This window comes from Pseudopipra pipra, chromosome 2 (assembly GCF_036250125.1).
Source record: "Pseudopipra pipra isolate bDixPip1 chromosome 2, bDixPip1.hap1, whole genome shotgun sequence".
Taxonomy (NCBI): domain Eukaryota; kingdom Metazoa; phylum Chordata; class Aves; order Passeriformes; family Pipridae; genus Pseudopipra; species Pseudopipra pipra.
In genome coordinates, this window is record NC_087550.1 from 25,803,497 (window position 1) to 25,820,557 (window position 17,061).

The 17,061-nt window shown below is 43.4% G+C and overlaps 1 protein-coding gene and 1 long non-coding RNA gene across 13 annotated transcripts in view; both read right to left on the minus strand.

Moving 5' to 3' along the window:
• Positions 1–3,858: 3,858 nt before the first annotated feature.
• The window catches only part of LOC135409231 (uncharacterized), a 124,624-nt gene continuing 111,421 nt past the window's right edge, over positions 3,859–17,061 (minus strand). For all 4 annotated transcript variants that reach the window (XR_010428104.1, XR_010428107.1, XR_010428105.1 and 1 more), the window contains one exon: positions 3,859–4,516. This is a non-coding gene — a long non-coding RNA (uncharacterized LOC135409231). The remainder of the gene's footprint in view (positions 4,517–17,061) is intronic.
• The window catches only part of CD58 (CD58 molecule), a 30,709-nt gene continuing 17,506 nt past the window's right edge, over positions 3,859–17,061 (minus strand). For 3 of the 9 annotated variants that reach the window (XM_064644469.1, XM_064644468.1, XM_064644467.1), the window contains 3 exons: positions 15,563–15,634; positions 12,124–12,192; positions 11,475–11,759 (listed from right to left, as the gene is read on the minus strand). In XM_064644469.1, the coding sequence (XP_064500539.1) occupies positions 11,560–11,759; positions 12,124–12,192; positions 15,563–15,634 (341 nt within the window). In that variant the 3' untranslated portion in view covers positions 11,475–11,559. Of the gene's footprint in view, positions 4,755–6,182; positions 7,695–9,037; positions 9,805–11,474; positions 11,760–12,123; positions 12,193–15,562; positions 15,635–17,061 lie in introns of those variants that run through there. The other 6 variants (XR_010428101.1, XR_010428100.1, XR_010428102.1 and 3 more) reach the window with 6 other exon arrangements.

The window sequence follows — 17,061 nt, forward strand, 5'->3', positions numbered from 1 at the left end:
GTTTTCCTATTAAATCCAAATTTTGGGCCATCCTACCTGCTGGCTTTGCATTACCCTAAATCATAATGATTGCTGAGATCTTTTCCCCCAAGGGTCCAGGCTCCTGTTTATGATGTCCTAAAGATATGATAAAATGTTGCATGTCTTAGCCAATTTCTAATTTCTTTAGGAAAAAAAATATTGGCCCTTGAAAGCATCTACAACAAACCAATCCACAGTGCAAGTCACCCCCACACTCCCCAAATGCCCTTTGTCTGAGTAAGTGGGCAGCAACCTGCCTCCAACACCTCTTAATGCAAAAAATCAAAACAGCTAATCCATAGGTGATTCATCTTCAGGAGCCTTTTTCTCTCCCTCCCCTTCCTTGGAAAACTTCCCACTCCACACAGTAGAAAGAACCTGGGAGTAATTCCCTGCACTGCTGGATCTAAGTCCTGCCCCAGCAGAGCAATGCCACCCGGACACACAGAGTTTCAGGCTGCCATTCGGACATCTAAAGCTCCTTGACTCTTTTAAATATTGTCTCCCTAAGAGTCCTCCAGCTTAAATGGCAGGTACCATCATCACCAAGGACTTCTTTTTTATTAGTTTAGTTAAATTAGTTATTTAGTTTAGCTTAACACTCACTTAAAACTAAGAACTTGCAACTGGAAGTGAAACCTCTGAAAATGTATTTCTCAACCAGACCTAGCAGGGAAATGCTGATATCACTGGAAAGGCACGGCTCCTCTGTTGCCAGGACTGCAAGACACAACCTACTGCATAAGGCAAGCATTTCAAAAGATTGTTCTGGTATTAATTTATCCTGGTAGCCCTAAAATAGTCTGTTTTGCAGTACTCTGCACAGAATTTCTGCACCTTCTTTGCCCTTATCCACCTACCATTCATCACTCAGTTTCCCTCCATTCTTCATGGTCCACCTCTACACTCTCTTTCCCCCCTCTTCCCCAGGAACCAAACAAGTATCCAAAATGCATATTCAAAGCATCCTGATTCTCCCCAGTGAAGAGGAATGGTAAACAAACACAACTGGACATGACAGAAGATGAAAACACATTCTAAATGGGAAAGAAACTTGCGATTTATAAGGCTAGGAATTATTTTTTCTAGGTAGCGAGGCACAGCTGCTAGAAAAAATTGACATGTTTTGGGATCACAGGCATATCCTCAGATACCCAACAGGAATGAAGAAGAAGCTGCATTATACTCAAGTTTTGACCCAAGTTTTATACGTGACTGAGTAGAAACCTGGATGAATCCTTGGGCACAGGATGCACTGATTTCTCCCATGGCTGCACTAGTTAAGCCACAGTGGTCAACATGGTGCCCCACAGTCAAGTCCACCCATCATCTTTTAAGGAGGAAAGTTCTCTTGAGGTCAACCGTATAGCAAAGTTCCTCCAAATTTTGTTCATATTCTCATTAGGGAGCACAGAAATGTTTCATGTCCTTGTAACTACACCACAGTGCAAACTGCACCCAGAGGTAGTCGAGCAAACAAGTTCATGTCCCCCATGCTGCTTCGGGTGTCAGTAAATTAACCTGCTACTGCTTGAAGAGCGTTGCAAACCCAGGTTGCAGCAGCAGCATGACACATAGGGTGTGTGTCAGCTTCCTGCAGACTGCCAGGCGTAATCAATACCTTGTTTTAAGGCACAGCTAAGACTGCTCAGAAGACAAGATATTGCCTGTTGGTGTTCCTGCTGTCCCTGGAAGCCAGTCTTCACAACTCTGCCTGTGTAGCTCCACATGAAGTTAGCTCTTGGGCACTGATGAAGGCTCTTTCAACTCACAGGACTGCTTTCACACTGTAATCTGTTAGAGATCATTCCCAACAATTGCACAGCCAATGATTAAGTGTGGAAAGTGCAACTTTTCAACCAGCACTGCTAAATCCAGCACAGGGTGCTTGCAAACAACTGAAAGCTAGCCTGAGCATGTCAGCACAACACAAAGCTGCCTGAACAACTGTGGTTTGAGTTTGATGCCCTAAATTCATACAATCAGTTCTACAGTATAATCGAGCTCTGATCCCACTTATTCTGGGATTAATGAAGAGCAACATCTCCTGCAGGCACTGCTTTCGTAGGTAAAGCTAGTATAGAGAAAAGAGATTCAGGACCAAGAAATTAATCAGGATGTGTCTTGTGAGCACAAGCACTTGTAAGGGTCTAATAAAGCTATCACAATCCCAGCTATGGGAGCAAAAAATGGAATGATTTATTGAACATACGAATGCTATTTAAGGGTCTTGGGGGCTTAACATGCTAATGAGGAGGCAGGGTTATTCCAAACAGGGGTTTCCACAACCATTAGAATAATGGGGGTGACATAAGGGGAAATATGGATTTACATTTCTCAGATCCAGTATTTACATTTGGGGAAAAAGCAAGATTATACTGGGGAAGGGTGGTCAGCTTTTCCTGAAATAAGGATTTACACAGGGAGGGAGAAAACAATGAGATAGCTGATAGCATCATGCAAAGTCTCTCTACTTCCTGCTGGGGGAGATCAGGACAATCCACATGAAATGAATGTCAATGGATCTTGTCTGGTCTTTTAGACAACGTTTTTTTCCCAGCCCCTGTGGCCCAAGGTTTCCTGTTTAATCCTAGCAGTTCCTTTCCTGTTGGTATTCAAATTTTGGACAGCAACAAGCACTTAGCAACAGCTTCTACTCCCTGTGAGTTTCTCTTACTGGCAGAAATGTGGTCTCAACATCAGCATGTGCTGGGACTCAGGCATGTCAGGGGGCAGGCTCACTTCCTGGATTACAGTCAGCATTTCCTGGATTCAAGTCGTACACAGGCCAGAAATAACTCTTTGCATCTTGAGTGAGCTTCTGCTATTGAAAATGGCCTATTTTTGCACTCACTGCAAGATAAGACTGGACACAAGCTTTTCGCAGGAAAAAAAATGTTTCTTCTGCTTCAGTTATTTATTGTTCAGGAGACATTTGGAGAGAGGAACACGGGGAATGGCACTGCAAATGCTATCACCAAAACCAACAGGAAGTCAAGTCTCCTAAATGTCTGACTTCACATCCCTATAGAAAAAAACCCCCAAATCTACCCCTAATAAAAATCAAAGGAACAGTAATAACCTTTCACTGTTGCTTTGAAACCTGCAAAGTCTACACTTCTACCAGAAATTTCTCATGTACAGAAGACACTGCAAAGTGAATGGGTGCAAGCAGGCAGTGAGAGACTGTAGAGCCTGTAGTTCTTGGCCTTATGTCAGCCTGATATAAAAGTGGGGTTTTCTACTTCTGATAAAGCTCCAGAATTCTGTGAACTATGCTGAAGACTTCCAGCAGCTGTGGTTAATTAACCACAACTGCTTACTACTTTTGAGGCCATTGTTTTTTGCTTTGGAAACAATGTCAATGGTATCAGGTGTCAAGGAATTTTCAAAACCACACTCTATGTGAGACTTCTGCTTGCTGTTTAACATTAAATTGCATAGGATGAATGGAGAGACCATTAAGTGGACCAGTACAGTTTCTGGGAGCAATTTCAGACTGTTCCTCCAGATAATCATTTTTTTACCATTATTTCTCACATTAATATCAGAAAACAAGCCTTTGTCCAAACAGGAAAACAAGCTACAGGTTTACTCTTACCACAATACACATGCTAAAGGACATCTTTCTCTGGAGACTTGTTAAAAAGTTACTAAGAAGCAGACAGCATTATCCTGATAAATGCATTGATGGAGCAATTGAGGACAGTTGGCTTAGGAACAGTGACTTCAAAATAATCTTAATCTGAATTGATTTTATATATATATATTTGGGATCAGATGCTGACTTCTAAGGTTAAATAAAAAGCGTATGTGTATATCACAAAAAAGACAAAGTTTTTTACATCTTAAGTATTTTTTTAATAAATTACAAACAAATATTTACAGACAACAGTAGAGGTAAGGTATCTAGCCCTACAAAAAGATCATCTGAAATGCAATGCAGTTCCTGTAAAATGCTTCAATGGTATGTGCAGAAATAAGCAAAAAGTTCATTTTCTGTAGGGTCTTTACTTCCTACCATAGGACATGGTAAGGGCACAAGTTATCTGTGATCCTTCTCATACTGTTAGTTAAGACATAGAGGATAGAGGTCTGAAGGGTACAGGGTCATAGAAACAAAACAGACCTCAGAAAGAAAAATATTGGCAGAAGGGGCCAGAAGATACATGCACAAATGCATGCAGTGTAGAAAGCAAGGAGGCAGAATTTTAGCCCTCGAGTTCACAGAACTACATGAGCTTGGAGACTATCAGGTCATGCTGACAGGAAATACGCAGGTAAATCAGAAGATTCAGCTTGGCTAAGCAGTTGTGGATGCCCCATCACTGGCAGCGTTCAAGGTCAAGTTGGATGGGGTTTTCAGCAACCTGGTCTACTGAATGACATCCTTGTCAATGGCACTAGATAATCTTTAAGTCAAGTTTGCAGATGACACCAAATTGTGGACAGTCAGTCAACATAGAATCATAGAATCAGCTGGGTTGGAAGAGACCTGAGATCATCAAGTCCAACCCTTGATCCACTACCGCTGCAGTTACTAGGCCATGGCACTAAGTGCCACATCCAGTCTCTTTTTTAAAAATCTCCAGGGACGGAGAATCCACTACTTCCCTGGGCAGCCCATTCCAATGTCTGATCACCCTCTCTGTAAAGAAATTCTTTCTAATATCTAACGTAAACCTTCCCTGGCACAACTTGAGACCATGCCCTCTTGTCTTGCTGATAGTTGCCTGGGTTGCAAGAGAAGTGTAGGGAACAGAACAAAGGTCTCTATGTAACCTTTGTCGACCTCACCAAGGCTTTTGACACTATGAGCAGAAAAGGTCTGTGGCAGATTTTGGAACGTTGAGGTTGTCCCCCCAAGTTCCTTAAAATGATCATCTCACTCCACGAGGATCAACACGGCCAAGTCAGATATGGCAACACACTTTCTGAGCCCTTTTTAATTAAGAATGGTGTGAAAAAAGGCTGCATTCTCACTCCTACCCTATTCACCGTCTTCTTTAGCATGATGCTCCAAACGGCCACAGCAGACCTCGATGATCAGGACGGTGTCTACATTCGATACCTTACTGATGGAAGCCTATTCAACCTAAGGCATCTGAAGGCCCACACTAAGACCTTAAACCATCTTGTCTGGGAGCTGCTTTATGCTGATGACGCTGCCCTTGTTGCCCACACAGAAGCAGCTCTGCAGTGTTTAACATCCTGCTTTGCAGATGCTGCTGAGCTCTTTGGTCTGGAAGTCAGCTTAAAGAAGACAGAGGTCCTCCATCAACCTGCACCTCAGGAAGTCCCCCATCATCCCCACATCACCATTGGCCAATCAGAGCTCAAATCAGTTCAACAGTTTAATTACCTAGGTAGCCTCATCTCCTCAGATGGTAAGATCGACGGAGAGATGGACAACAGGTTAGCAAAGGCATATAGTGCTTTTGGAAAACTCCACAAAAGAGTATGGCGTAATAAACACTTGAAGAAAAGCACAAAGATCAGTGTTTACAAAGCCATAGTGCTGTCTACTCTCTTATATGGATCCGAATCATGGGTCATCTACCGCCACCACCTGCGTCTCTTAGAACGCTTCCATCAACGCTGCCTCCGCACAATCCTAAACATCCACTGGTCAGACTATGTGACCAACACATCTGTTCTAGAGCAAGCAGCTATCACAAGTATTGAGGCCATGTTGCTGAGAACACAGCTGTGCTGGGCGCAGGGCACGTCTCCAGGATTAAGGACCACCGCCTCCCTAAGATCTTGCTTTACGGTGAACTTGCCCCTGGCTGCCGCATGAGAGGAGCCCCGAAGAAAAGATACAAGGACTCCCTGAAACAACATCTCAGCCTTGGCCATATTGATCACCATAACTGGTCTACTCTGGCCTCAAATCAGGAGGCCTGGAGACACACCATCTATAACGCAGCTGTCTCCTTTGAGAACACACGCAGGATCACCCTCGAGGAAAAAAGGCAACGCAGAAAGAACCGTGTATTGCAGAATACACCATCTAAGGAGTCTTTCTGCTGTGCCTTTTGCAATCGGATATGTCTGTCACGTATTGGCCTCATAAGCCACCAGCGTGCCTGTAGCAAATGTGGATAGAGCCTTCCCAAATCTTCGTTCGCGAAGCCTAGCCATGATGACTGACTAGTTGCCTGGGAAAAGAGACCAACCCCCACCTGGCTACAACCTCCTTTCAGGGAGATGTAGAGAGTGATGAGGTCTCCTCTGAGCCTCCTCTTCTCCAGGCTGAACAGCCCCAGCTCCCTCAGCCTCTCCTCATAGGTCTTGTGCTTGAGTCCCTTCACCAGCCTAGGTGCCCTCCTCTGGACCTGCTCCAGGACCTCAATATCCTTCCTGAACTGAGGGGCCCAGAACTGGACACGGTACTCCAGGTGTGGCCTCACCAACGCCTCACCATACTAAAGGACTGCCCGACAGAGAGACCTAGACAGGTCAAAATTAAAAAAGGACAAATGTAAAGCTCTTGGAAAGAGGAACCACTTGCAATAATACAAGCCAGGATGTGGCTGGCAGGGGAGCAGTTCTGTTGAAAAGAAGCAGAGGGACATCAATAAGCAGCAAGTAGAACATGAGCCAGCAGTGTTCTCTGGCAGCAAAGGCAGACAACAGCATCCTGGTCTGTATTACCAGGAGCTTAGCCAGTAGATTGAGAGTAGTGATTATCCTCCTCTACTCAGCACACATTGATTAGACTGCATTTAGAATACTGCACTGGACCCCTTCAAGAAGGCAGAGATCAATTAAATTGGAGCAAGTTCAGTGAAGGGCTACCAAGATGGTCAGAGCACTTGTCCTGCAAAGAAGGAGAAGCTGAAGGCACTGTACTTGTTCAAGCCTGGAGAAGAGTAGGCTTTAGGAGGGTACTAGCAGCATCCTTCCCATACTTACTGATCATTAAACTGATCATCAAGAAGATGGAGACAGTAGTTCCACTTGAGAGAATGGAAGATAATGGGCATAAGTTGAAACAAGGAGAAAGATGAAAGGTAACAACATGCAAAAATTATAAAAAGCTTTAGATAAAAAATAAACCACAGTTAATAGTAGTGCAACTTTGTTCCAGTGCAACAACAAACTGAAATGTAGTTTAAACAAACTGAAATGTGGTTTAATCACAAATAACCACTGTCATGAGATGATCAGTTTGCCAGGCTTCTGCCAAGTCCAGGAGACAGCTTTGTCTGGAGCACTGAGTTCTTGTTGCATAACCAAGACTAGAAAATGCAACTTCCATCCATCTGGGTCTGCTGAAGGATGAGCTGCCTTTCTTCTGACTATAAAAAGGTACTGATCAAAAATTGCATAGAAAGCTGAGCAGTTAGGCCTTAGCTCTTACATTCTGTGTTAGTAGAGCACTAAAAACTGCATACAAAACAACCCAAAAGACTTTTTCCATGATTCAGCCTATTTATCTTCACACAGTAACACTAGAAAAGGAGGCTGTCCCTTTTGAGCAAAGAAAAATAGGCACTGGAAACTGCTCGACTAGTCTTCAAAGTGGTTCTTTATGAAGCTCTGATAACTTCATTGTATGTGGAAGACCTTCAAAGGAAGAGGTAGTAGCTTCTTCACCACTGAATTTTACAGCTTCTCTTCCATCTTTCTTTGCTCCAAAAAGCAATTATTTGCTTATGATTTAAGATCTGAAACAAAAGAATAAGAAAGCACACAGGTAAATTACTGTCTTTTCTTCTAGAAATTTAAGGAATTATATGAGAATACTGCAAATTTTAAATACTACTAAAGTGTGAAGATGAATTAAGACACTGTCACATGACTTACAATAATCCAGTTAGAGCAGCCATGTGACCCATGGTATCTGATAGCCACTAGATATTTTACCCAAATTATCTGTTTATGATTAGACATGTTCCTCTGCAATGGAACATGTTAAGAACATTTATTACTTACTGCTGGCCACCTGATAAGCTGGTAATCTGTGAAGCTGTTCTGATTTGGTGACTTTGGATCACACAACCAGGCAATTAAGACCACTTCTATGCAAAGGTTTTATGCCTGTAATGTCAGTATCAGTCATGTATCACACATGCATGTGATGCTGCTGCTACTTCTTCCACACAGTATATGCCAAGTGCTTTTGGAGTTTTCTCTTTTGACAATTGCAAATACAGTTCTTATTTGACAAGGAGGAAACTGAAGGCAAAGGGAAGTTACAGTACAGGAAGTTAGCATCCAGCAAGTCCAATACTACGTGCCCAACCTAACTCACCACACGCAACATGCATCAACCTCTAACCAGGCTGATTTCCAATGAAGCACACACAAGCCCACTTACATCGGTGTTTCCACCTTGGTGCTCACACAGCAACTCTATAAGAGCAACCACCTGGATGTGCCAAGGCACTATGCCTTCAGTCTTTGCTTCTATTTTGATAGCACTATCTGCCCCTCTCACTAAACTCTAGCTCAGCATCACTCCAACCTAGGATAAGATAATGGTAACATATGATACTTATCTCTGTAGACAAAGAGTTAAAAAAAAGATGTCCCTAGTCTGGTCCTCACAGCATTCCTAGATCAGCCTGAAGTATTTTTGTGATTTCTATGTTTAAAATCCAAGCAGGTTTACTGCTTTACCTTCAGCTGACTTATGCCAGCTTGATGACAAGACTAAAGAACATGACCAAAATGCCAGCTGGGGCAGATGTGGGTGTGTGTGAAATACTTCCTTGTGTCTATGCAGTGAGAGGGTCTAAACATGAAAAAGGGTTCTCTCATTTTATAGTTGTGGTCTTAAGCATCAGGTTTCATACTTCCCACAAACCATGCAAAATGTTCTGTTCTCACATGGCTCGCAAACAGCACTAAAGCAGGCACAGCTACATCTGACGTCTTAGCACGATGTAACAACAAAACCATTTCAGATGTTAAACCTTTAAGTGTGACATAGGGGCACAGTTCAGCCGAGTACACAGCCTGTGCAAAGCAGCACATCACACAGGCCAGGAATAATACACTGACTTACTTCATTTGGTCTTCAGTATTACTCCTTGGTAACTAACAGGATATGACTCAGTTATTAGGAGACGTCACAGCTTCCTCTACAGTTGTACAGCCCTGTTTCAAGTCTGCTTCCTTGTTTCAAGACAGTTTCATCAGCAGCTTTGTCCACATCACAGAGTCAGGTTTCTTATACTTAGTCCTAACTCCCTCCCACCTTTCCACTTATCCATGTTTCTTCACATTCAGAGATTTTTTTCCCTTTTCAGCATTGTTTTCAGAAAATATCAGAATGTGATTGCTTGGCTGGTAATTCAACAGAAGTATCAAACCTGACAGAACAAAAAACTCTGCAGCAGTAAGGTGCCACTTGCTTCCACATCACTGCCCATTTTGAGAATCTTTAAATGGATTATCTGTATCAGCAGGCTCCAAAGTGGGTGTGTACAAGACAATCCATTGTGGTGCAGGAAAAACATATTTTTGCACCATTAATAAAATTTAAAAATTAAACCCACTGCTTATTTCATCCCTACAATTTTTAATTTTTATTTTTGTGCATATTTTAGAATGCATATAATAATTATGGTAGTAATAATATATAATTTATAAATAAATATGTATAAATTGTGTGTATATGTTCGAAGTATTTTACTGATGTGGTGCACCATCAAAAAAGTTTGGGGACACTGATGTACGACACAAAAAGCAGAAACCAGTATGAGATACTCATAGTTACACCATTCAAATAAGGACTGTATGACAGACAAAACATCATCTGATTTTTCTTTCCTGGAAAGAAAAGGAAATTCACAGTCAATCTGCAAACTTAATTTCTTAACAAATAAAAATGCTTTGATACACACTAGCTTATAGTACACATTTTTAAAAAACTTCTTAAATTTTCTTTTTCAACATTTAAGTCAGATAAAAAAAATTTCAAAAGAAGAAGTTTCTGGTGTCTCAGTTAATCAGTTTGGAGACAAAACCAATCTCAAGTTGGAAGGCATCCGTAAGGATCATGAAGTCCAACTCCCTGCTTCTCTTGGGACTACCTAAAACTAAACCACATGACTAAGAGAGCAGTGACTACACTCTAATTTTGGCTTCCAAAGCACCTGGTAGTGTAGCAGAAAATCGCACTGAAGACTTATCTGTAGAAAATCCAAAATTCCTATCTGTGAAACAGGAAGTTTCCAGACAGATTAGTCATGGTGCTAGATCTCAAACTCTTTGATCCTTGTGACAGCCAGGTGGTAAACATAGAAGTAATTTCCCCAACCTGGCAGATTCAATGGTAGCATGGAGAAGTGAAATCATCTGCCATCAATAACTGTGAATGTCTCAATTTCCCAAGGGTATAGTTGAAGTGCATGATCTGCTTAGAAGTAATTTCACTGCAGTTGTGTAAGATTTTTTCAGAAGTCCAAACCAAACCATTCTGTGATTCTAAGCAAAACTGTGCATAAATATGTAATAGAACTTTCTCACTGCTGGTGTGTCTGCAAAGCTTACATGGACTAAGATGGTACTAAGAACTATTGCTGGACTTTGAATCCATCTATTGAAGGCAAGAAACATACTGCCTTACTGACTCCTCAGACTATAAGCCTTTATCACTTGTTAAGGCATGGAATAAAGTCAAAGTGCAAGCATGAGCAAGAGGTGAGTTATTAATGAATATCAGTAACAGTCAATCCTGCAGTTTTAAACTGTGTCCTGCTCTGGGCCCCCCAACACAAGAAAAAACCTGGACCTGTTGGAACAAGTCCAGGGGAGGGCCACAAAGATGGTCAAAGGGCTGGAACACCTCTCCTATGAAGACAGGCTGAGGGAGTTGGGGCTGTTCAGCCTGGAGAAGGGAAGACTCTGGGGAGACCTTGTAGAAGCATTCCAGTATCTTCCAGCTTATAAGAAGGCCAGAGAAGGACTTTTCACAAAGGCATGGAGTGATAGGACAAGGGGGAATGGCCTTAAGCTCAAAGAGGGTAGGTTTAGATTAAATATTAGGAAGAAATTCTTTACTATGAGGGTGATGAGGCACTGGAACAGGTTGATCAGAGGGGCTGTGGATGCCCCATTCCTGAAGGTGTCCAAGGCCAGGTTGGATGGGGCTCTGAGTAATCCATCTAGTGGAATGTTCCCTGCTCATGGCAGGGGGGCTGGCACTAGATGATCTTAAAGGTCCCTTTCAAACCAAACCATTCTGTGATTCTAAACTGGCTAAATTGGCCAGTCTTCTGTACACTTCCATCACAAACATCTGATTCCCTATCACATATCACACAGGGACATGCCCACCACACACACGCCACTTCCCTCCTACTAATTCTCACTCTTGTTTTCTACCTGAGTATAAAGGGGTCAGAGAGTCATACACAGCCTGACCCAGCATTGCCACTCCCAACCTCTGTGCCAGTCAGAAAACTCTTCCAAGACACAGGAAGCTTCACTCTCACATACCTTCTTAGTTGGGAGAGTCGTTCAGGTGCTCCTCATTTCCACCTTCTGCAACCTGCGTCAGTTCTGCAAGCACAAAGGCAATACTCAGACAATTCTGGCCCTCACAACACTCTGCCTCTCTGGCCCAGATGGATCAAGGATAATCTGACTGAGATCTGGGACATTCATTTGGCATGAATAATAACCCTGGCCAACATGCCCCATCCCCATGGGACCACCATTCAACGCCTCCCCTCTCACCTCCATACTTGACTCTGCACTGTCTTCATGATCCTTTACAGATCCTGCGAAAGCCAAGCACGGGAGGCACTCAGCACCCATGGTGCCACCCATAACTGCACATCAGGAAGCACTAGGCAAAAGTCACAATGAACAAAGACTGTTCCACAGTACAGGCACTTACCGCCTTCACTTATGCTATGGCCATCTGCATGGTAGGCCAGCATGTTAATGTTCTCATTAAAGACGTATGCACAGAGCTCAGAAGACAACTACAGTCCCCTGCCTTGCTCAGCTTCAAGCTATGGTTCTATTGCCTAAGACTGAGTTGCTAGTTACAACTCAACATGTTGCCAACATCATCAGCTAACACCAAAAACCAACACTTTTCCCCCCAGGACAGCTTCCCATCTCTGAACAGGCACTCACCTTCCTCAGTTACACCATCATCAACTGCACACTTGGATCTCAGGGTGCTGCTCTGCGTGGCAGACAGTTCTGAAAAAGAGATCACAGCAGAGCTACAGCTCTCAGGAGTATCTCACTGCTTAACTTCACAGTGGTGTCAGTCATTGCTTAGAGTTGTGTGGAGGAGCAAGAATCAGAGTGGGAACGGTTCCAGGCGTAGAAAAAGATATACAGCAATTGAAAAAGGACTTTATTATATGGACTTCACAGTTATTATGTGGTTTTAAATATGCACATTGTATGTTACCCCTACAGTTGTAACTGCCCGGGCGTGCCCAGACATGCCTCTCCCTGCTTCCCTGCTTCTCCCTCTGACTAGCTGAAGAAGCTGCAGTGAGGAGAGAGCTACCATTCGTCCTTTCTTCCCAGTTCCTCCCCAGTTCCTCAGGAGCTCTTCTCCTGAGTCCCTACTCCTATTCGTTTCCCTGGTTGTCCGTCTCATGCTCCACCCCATTTTCTGGCCCTTTCTATGCCAGAGCTTATATAAACCCCGCACACTTTCACTGCCATTGCACCTTCTACCTCGCTCGGACCTCTTTGCGCAGTGTCACGGTCCCACACCCCTCCTCCTCGGACCGTCCCAGAGATGAGTCACCAGGTACAACTCATAAGACAAACAGAAATTCATAAGACAAACAACACATAGGACAAACAGACAGGCCGCTCAAGACCTTCTCCAATCAGGTCTTAAAAACCTTCAGTGGTAGAAACTCCATGATGACCCTGTGTAGACTGTCCTAGTGATTAGTTAGAGACAGAAATCTTTTTCATCATATCCACACAGAATCTCTAGTGCTTCAATTTTGGACCATCACCTTGATACCCTGCTAATACACCTTAGTAAACACGGTGGCTCAGCCTTCTTATCAACATCCCCATAGGTATTGGCAGTGCTGTTAGGTAGCCTGAAAGCCTGCTCTTCTCTCGGGTTGAACAAGCTCAATTTCTTCAGCCTCCCCTCAGAGGAGGAACTGTGCTTCAGCCTGGTGGCACTGGGTGGGCCACAAACTAGATGCAATACTTCATGTGCCATCTAACAAGTGAAAATAACCACTTTCTTCAATCCACTGGCACGCCTTAGAACAGCCTAGGATGCTCTCAGCCTTCTCTGCTTCCAGGGAGCACTGTTGACTCATTGTGTACTGCCCATTAGGACTCACAGATACCTTTCAGCAGAGCAGCTCCTCAGCCTGCATGAGTGTAGGGTGTTGGTCCATCCAAGTGCAGGACTTCGCGTGGCTCCTGCAGAATTTTTTAAGGTTTACACAGCCCTTTACTCTGCCCTTATACTGATTGACTGCACTGCACACTTTGCTGTCATCTATAAACTCCATGACACTCTCCCTTGTCCAGATCACCAAAATATACAGACTTCTGCAGTATTCCACTTGCCACTGGCATCCATGTAGAGTACAAACCATTAACCATGACCTGCAGGCTTGAGAAGCTGGCAATTTTTCTACCCATGTAGATAGACGTCACTTCAGACTAGGATATCCCATCTTAGGACTCCAGCAATGCTGGGGACACTGCATAAAAAGCCTTGCTAAAGTCAAGGTATATGACACCCATTGTTCTTCCCTCATCTGCAAATCTAGTGATTTCATCCACGAAAGGCTGACAGCTTGGACATCTGCAATTTACATGTACTCCCCAGTCTCCAGCTTTCTTCTCGGACCAGAAAAACATTGCAAGAAGATTTGTCCCAGGATTCTCCCAGGGTCAAAAGTGAGCCTGACTGACCTTCATCATTAATGAAGATGTTAAAGAGGACTGGACCCAGTATGGACCCCTGAAGCACACTACTATATACTGGCCTCCAACTAGACTTCATACCAGTGATCACATCCCTCTGAACTCAGCAACCCAGTCAGTTTTCAGTCCAACTCACTGTCTGCTCACCTAGCCTATACTTCATCAGCATTAGAGAGCTCTAAATCAATCTCCTGTTCAACAATGGCCCACATTTTTGTTGTTTATTCTTTTAAAGACAACTTAACAGCAGATGTTCTCATTATAACGGCCATTCCATAGTGGTTTCAAGCCTCCCTGAGCTTTGGCTTTCCTAATATCCTGCTTACCTGCCTAGGCAGTGTTCCTAAATTCCTCCACTGTAGTCTGTCCCTGCCTTCACATTGAGCATAAGCAATTTTTGCACTGGAACCCTGTCAGGAGCTCCCTGATTAGCCAAGATGATTTTCTGATTTTCCTGTTTTCCTGACCATCAGCATGGCCTGTGCTCATGCTTGGAGAAAGCCCTCCTTAAAGGCTTGATAGCTCTCTTGAGCTCCTTTGCTCTTCAGAACTGTCTCCCACAAGATCCTGCCTACTCCCTTCCTGAATAAGTGGAAATCTGCTCTCTGTAAGCACAGGGCCTGTACTCTGATGTTCACTTTCTCCACTCCTCTCAGTATCTGGAGCTGTTTCTCGGTCACTACAGCCAAGGCAGCCATTTGTGACCAATCCCCATCCAATCTTTCTCTGCAAATGAGTAGCAGATACAGCTGTACCCCACCCCTTGCTAGCACATGCAATATCCTGTGTGAAGTTGTCCCTGATGCTGCTCAGAAATCTTCCTGACAGCTTGAATTGTTGTGTTGCCTTTCCAGCAGATGTCAGGGAGGTTGAAGACAGACAGACACAGAGAGTACTGTTTTCCACCAGACACAATGAAGGACAGCCTGACTACATTTCATAAAGAATCTCTCCAAATCAAGCTTCCCCTTGGCAAACCTTCCTCTTGGTTACATCAATTCCTGTTCCTCACTTAAGTGCTTCATGTGCACACACTGGAGAAATGAGGGCCTCCTTGCAGAGAACTCCCAACAGGCAGCATTAAACAGAAGCCAGCCCTTAGCAGGGACTGTCACTTGATCTGTATTCTCATCTCACTCTGACTGGGACTATTTTTTTTTATTTCTTTTTTTAAATCTCAATCATCTCCCAAATATACACCCTTCAAGTCCTTATGCTCTGCTGGGGTTATTTCTAAAGGTGAAAAAAATACAGGAGTCACTCTGACCTTAACTACAGCCTGAAAGCTGGTTAACTCTTCTCCTGAAACTGCACAGTGTTCATGGCAAAATCCCACCCAATACTTCCACTAGGAAGCATTATATAGAAGTCACTCTGAGCCTTCAACTCCAAGCTGACAACAAATACCAAACTGGGAGGAGCTGTCAACTCCTCAAGGGCAGGGGGGGTTAGGGCTAGGGTTAAGGACAATGCTATCAGGCGCTTGGTGTGACTCTTGGGGTGTCCTGTGCAGGGCCAGGAGCTGGACTCGATGATCCTGATGGGTCCCTTCCAAATCAGTATATTCTGTGATTCTATGATGGGATCCTGGCCTCTTTGCCTACTGGGTCAGTATCACTGACTGCTCCATAGAACAGGCACTTACCTTCCTTATTTACACCATTGTTAACTGTCTGCTCGTTTTTCAGGGCGCTGTCCTCCTTGTTCAATTCTCTGTCTGAAAAGAGATCAGAGTATAGCTTCAGTCCCTCAGGAGCACACTCCATTACTTTTTCCCCTCACCAGCACAGGTCACTGCTCTGTGCTGCCCAGGGCTCAGCAGCTGCTATCAGTAGAAGCTCTGTTTAAAATTTCTTTGTACACACACTTCAGAGAACATCATAGCCTTGCCTACTATTTCCTATCAGTAGAGCAGTGACCGCCTGTTACTTAAGTGCTGCAGGGTGTCCTGTGCAGAGGTGCACTAACTCCCCTTCATGATGTTCCCACTATATAGTGCTACAAAATAAAGTATTTTATTTTCTTTAATTCCTCTAGTGTCCAAACTGACAACCTTTATCTATTGATCTGATTCTCTTTTGCCTGAACTGTATGTTTCCCTCCTTTCTACTTTAAGAGAGGCATAAAATAAACCTCCTTCTCCTATATCCACATCTATGTATGTAGAAAAAGTTACACAAGTGATAAGACAATCCCACACTACCTTCACCATCAGCTACACAATCCCTGTTTCTTCATATGGAGAAAGCTGTTCTACACCCATTACAACTCATGCAGGGAGAATAAGTGGCAAAACCCAGGGGGTTCTGGGTTTCCTTTTCCTTACTGTCAGCATTAGGGATTTTTTTCCTTAATAGGAAAAAACTCTGCCTTCTCCAACCTCCTTATTATCAGCTACTTATGGAAAATGGTGGAAGAGTTAGTGAGTGAATGAATCAGTAGTGCAACAGACTGGGAAAAAACCCACATTTTTTTTTCTGACTTGAGCAATAATGATCAATTTCCCTAACCTTTTCGAGTAAAAAGAACTTTTAAAAAAAATACAGGTCCCCGAATTTCCTTGGAATTTACACTGACTGTATTAAGAAAACAAAACTGGAGTTTTGCTTAACTGCCAGATGAATGAAGTCAAAAGACTGTCCTAGAGCATAAAAAAGCAAGTGGAAGATACTGCATCTAAAAATGGTGCTTCTCTAAGGAAAGAAGCCTGCTGTATCTCCCAAATAAGAATTTTGCAAGTTTGGAAGCATCCCATCTCTAAATTGGTGTGCTGATCTATTTGCCATCAACACAAAGCTTTGAAGCCGGAGCATTTTATTGTCTCAGGTCCTGTTTGAGGGTTTCTTTCCATCAGAAAGCAAAGCCCACCTACTCATCATGATATCCTATGAAAATACCCTTGCACTCTTTTGCCTGCAAATAAAAGGTGACATTAGACAAAAGGGTAATTTGCTTATTTACTGTAAAAAGGGGTTCCCTCATATACACTTAGGTCTTCTTCCCACAGTGGAGGTGGTGAGGTGGTTTCCAAACACAGCATGCAGCATCAGTCTCATCGTATCAAAAGGGAAGGTGAAGCCCCAAGAAGGTATTTGCTTTGTGCTGTTTACCAAACACAAGGTTCCAGGTCTTTTTGACTTCTCA